Source organism: Poecilia latipinna, unplaced genomic scaffold (assembly GCF_001443285.1).
Source record: "Poecilia latipinna isolate Pla-1442-1.1 unplaced genomic scaffold, P_latipinna-1.0 Scaffold808, whole genome shotgun sequence".
NCBI lineage: Eukaryota > Metazoa > Chordata > Actinopteri > Cyprinodontiformes > Poeciliidae > Poecilia > Poecilia latipinna.
The window spans coordinates 23,944-27,389 of record NW_015113424.1 but is presented as its reverse complement, the minus strand read 5'-3'; the positions used below and the strand labels follow the sequence as shown (position 1 = coordinate 27,389).

Sequence of the window (3,446 nt, the reverse complement as noted above, 5' to 3'; positions counted from 1 at the left end):
TTTATTTATTCAGAAACCCCACGTCCCTGGGTCGTTTTGGAGGAGAAAGTGCCAATCCTAATATGGTGGACGCACTGACGTACCGTTTTTGTGGGGCAACGTATGGTCTACTCTTCTATGTCTATGAAAGCTGTTATGATTCGTAAATAAAATGTCATATGGAAGGCAGAGCTTGACATGATTGGCAGAGAAAAGGGCGAATGAAAACACCGAATCTTTTTATAATGCTTTCATTGGCAGCAGAATTAGCCAATCAGAGCCCAGAAAGCAGCTCCCGGTATTCTCCGCTAGGTGTGCTACCAGAGGAGAGAGAAGGGGGAGGGTTTGGGGGTCAGAGATACGCAGAGAGACGGGCTGCTGGTGGTGAAGATGGCGGATGGGGATAGCGGTAGTGAGCGCGGTGGCAGCAGCGGCGGCGGAGGGGGAGGAAGCGGTGGATTTCAGCATTACCAGCGGGAGCCAGAGACACAGGAGCTGGCTTCGAAGAGGCTGGACATTCAGAACAAACGCTTCTACCTTGACGTGAAGCAGAACGCCAAAGGCCGGTTCATCAAAATCGCAGAGGTCGGCGCCGGGGGCTCTAAAAGTCGTTTGACCCTCTCCATGTCAGTTGCTGCCGAGTTCCGCGACTATCTGGGGGATTTTATAGAGCACTACGCCCAACTCGGGCCTAGCACCGCGGAGCAGATTGCTCAGTCGTCCGGTGGGGACGACAGCGGGCCTAGACGGGCCTTGAAGAGCGAGTTTCTGGTGCGTGAGAACCGAAAATACTACCTCGACCTGAAGGAGAACCAGCGGGGTCGGTTTCTCCGGATCCGACAGACCGTCAACCGAGGCCCCGGTTTCGGCGTCGGAGTGGGAGGCATCCCCGGTGCCGGCATGCAATCCGGCCAAACCATCGCTCTCCCGGCCCAGGGGTTAATAGAGTTCCGCGACGCTTTGGCCAAGCTGATAGACGACTACGGGGGAGACGAGGAGGAGCTGGCCGGCGGCGGAGGGGCCGGGGGCTACACCGAACTTCCGGAGGGCACGTCGATCATGGTGGACTCCAAGCGCTTCTTCTTCGACGTCGGGTCCAACAAGTACGGGGTCTTCTTGCGGGTGAGCGAGGTGAAGCCCAGCTACAGGAACTCTATAACGATCCCCTTCAAGGCGTGGAGCAAGTTCGGCGGAGCGTTCAGCCGCTACGCCGAGGAGATGAAGGAGATCCAGGAGCGGCACCGGGACAAGATGTACGAGCGGAGAACCGGAGAGGAGTCGGAGGGAGACGACGTGGACGACGATTGACGCAGAGGGAGAGGCGGCTTTCTGTGGGCTAAAGTTTGACAACATGATGCAAAGCCTGGAGAGAAGAGCGACTATTTTGTGCATGACGAATCGAACTATAAAAAAAGGCTTAAAAAAAGAAAAAAAAAAGTATATTTGACTGAGAAATTTGTTTATGTAAGAGAAACATGTTCTAAAGTTTAGGTGGATGTTATAGCTAAAATGAGTGCAGACTGCAGTAGTCAGCCTCTGTATGAGATTCCCCGTTGATAAAGTATATTCTATTTAATATATATCTATCTATATATTGATTGTCCCATTGATAACCTCACATGTAGCCCAACAAGTTCAGTTTGGCAGAAACACAACAGTTGGTTACCTGGACTCCTGCTTGATATCCAATGGTGAGAGCTCACTCAGTGCTGACCTGTAGTCTGTGATGATGATGAGGATGATGATGAGGAAGAGTAAAATGTGACATACTCAAACCAGCAGTGGCTGTGAGGGAGTGCTGGCATCACTCACCATGGCTGTTTGTGCTTTTTCTAAAGCGATCAGAACCAAACGGCTCATCCAGACGGAACCGCCGCGTCCAGCAGGCGGTTCCGCCCGGCCTGGGGGCAGAACGCCCGGCCCTGGGGCAGTAGGGTTACCTGCTGTAAGCACATGCCATCTCGGCCTCTCCAGCCCAGTCCAGACCTGGTGCTGACCCGGCGCTGACCCTTGACCCTTGCTGCGGTGAGGCCTGCTCAAACGTGGCTTGTTGTGTCTCAGGGCTAAAACATAAAACTAAAATCCAAGCCCACATTTATTTTGGGAGGGTTTCCCAGCATTCCCTGTGCCTGTCGCTGCAGCTGAGTCGTCCGGTGCGGGGCCACCTTTGACCTTTGACCCGGTGGCCTTCTCGTTCACGCTGGTGTCACCGTTCCCCAGCTGCAGCTTAGCGTTGCCAGGTTTGATCTAGAATCACCTTCAGGGTCGTCCGTGTTGACTTGCTTAGGGTGCATCATTTGGATCCTCGAATCTTGAACTCTGACCTTTTACGACTGGAGCAACATTCAGTCTGATTGTAACAGAATAAATTAGGTGCTTTTGAAAAAGAACCTCCTGCGGGGGGAGTTGTATCTAAAAGATATACATATATAAATATATATATATATGTACTGAAAGAGATTTACTAACTAAAAAAATTGATAGAATTATTTTTAAAGAGATATATTCAAATATGTCTTAGAAATATGAGATTTATTAGATAATGCTGCCTACAGTGGCCTATTTAAAACACTAAACTTGGATGCAATGGTCCAGGGTTATATTTCATACCTGCTTTTCTTTTTTTTTCCTAATATATCTTTTATTCCTTAGAGGAAACTTAAAAAGAGAACAACAGATTGGTTCTGCCGTATGTTAAAGCAATTTGTAGAAGCAGCTTCTCTGAAGTCTGCGAACTCTCAGCACTCCAGGTCACTTTACCGCTTCGTTTTGTTCCCTCCTTTCAGTCCACCGCCGTTTTTCACTCCACAGCGTTTTCCCATCCACTGGCTTTCCATCAGTTGCCATGCGACAAACGTAAACACCTGCAGCCGTCAGCGTTTGGTCTTTAGTGCTCCTTTTACTGATGTTTTCTCTTTTTGCATGCCTGCTCTCTGACACAGAGCCGCCTTGTGTTCTTTTCTTTCTGCATTTTCAGATTTGCTGTATAATGGTATTTATCCTTTTTTTTTTTTAGAGCGGTTGCAAGTTTTATTTCTGTGCTGCAATAGACAAAAGTTTACTTTTCAGCCTGATGGTTTTTAAAGGCCACAGCGTTCCCGTGTCTTTGGGGAAACCTCACTTTCATCGTCCCTTTTCCTTTTGGTGTGAAAACTTCTCGTTGAATTTTACTTTTCCCCTCTCCAACACAGCAGAGAAATGCCATATATATACATATATAAATATAAAAAATACATGGGAGCAATAGATTTTTTCCTTTTCTATTGATATAAATATGCTATATATAAGATTACACATGCGATTTGAACTACATCCTTCTTCTTGTACTGTGTTACGTGAAATGGCAGCTGTTTCAGTCATGTGTGTTCTGCTGTAATATTCTACCAAGATCCTTTCAACGAGAAATAATAAAAAAAGGTTTTTGCTCAGGAGAGTTTTAGTGTTTTTCTTTATCTAGTTTTCAAAAG

The 3,446-nt window shown here is 47.6% G+C and overlaps 1 protein-coding gene across 1 annotated transcript; it reads left to right on the top strand.

Moving 5' to 3' along the window:
- Positions 1–318: 318 nt before the first annotated feature.
- On the top strand, positions 319–3,410 carry LOC106956330 (transcriptional activator protein Pur-beta). Its single transcript, XM_015047116.1, has one exon. The coding sequence runs from the start codon at positions 370–372 to the stop codon at positions 1,285–1,287; it is 918 nt and encodes a 305-aa protein (XP_014902602.1). The 5' UTR covers positions 319–369; the 3' UTR covers positions 1,288–3,410.
- Positions 3,411–3,446: the final 36 nt, after the last annotated feature.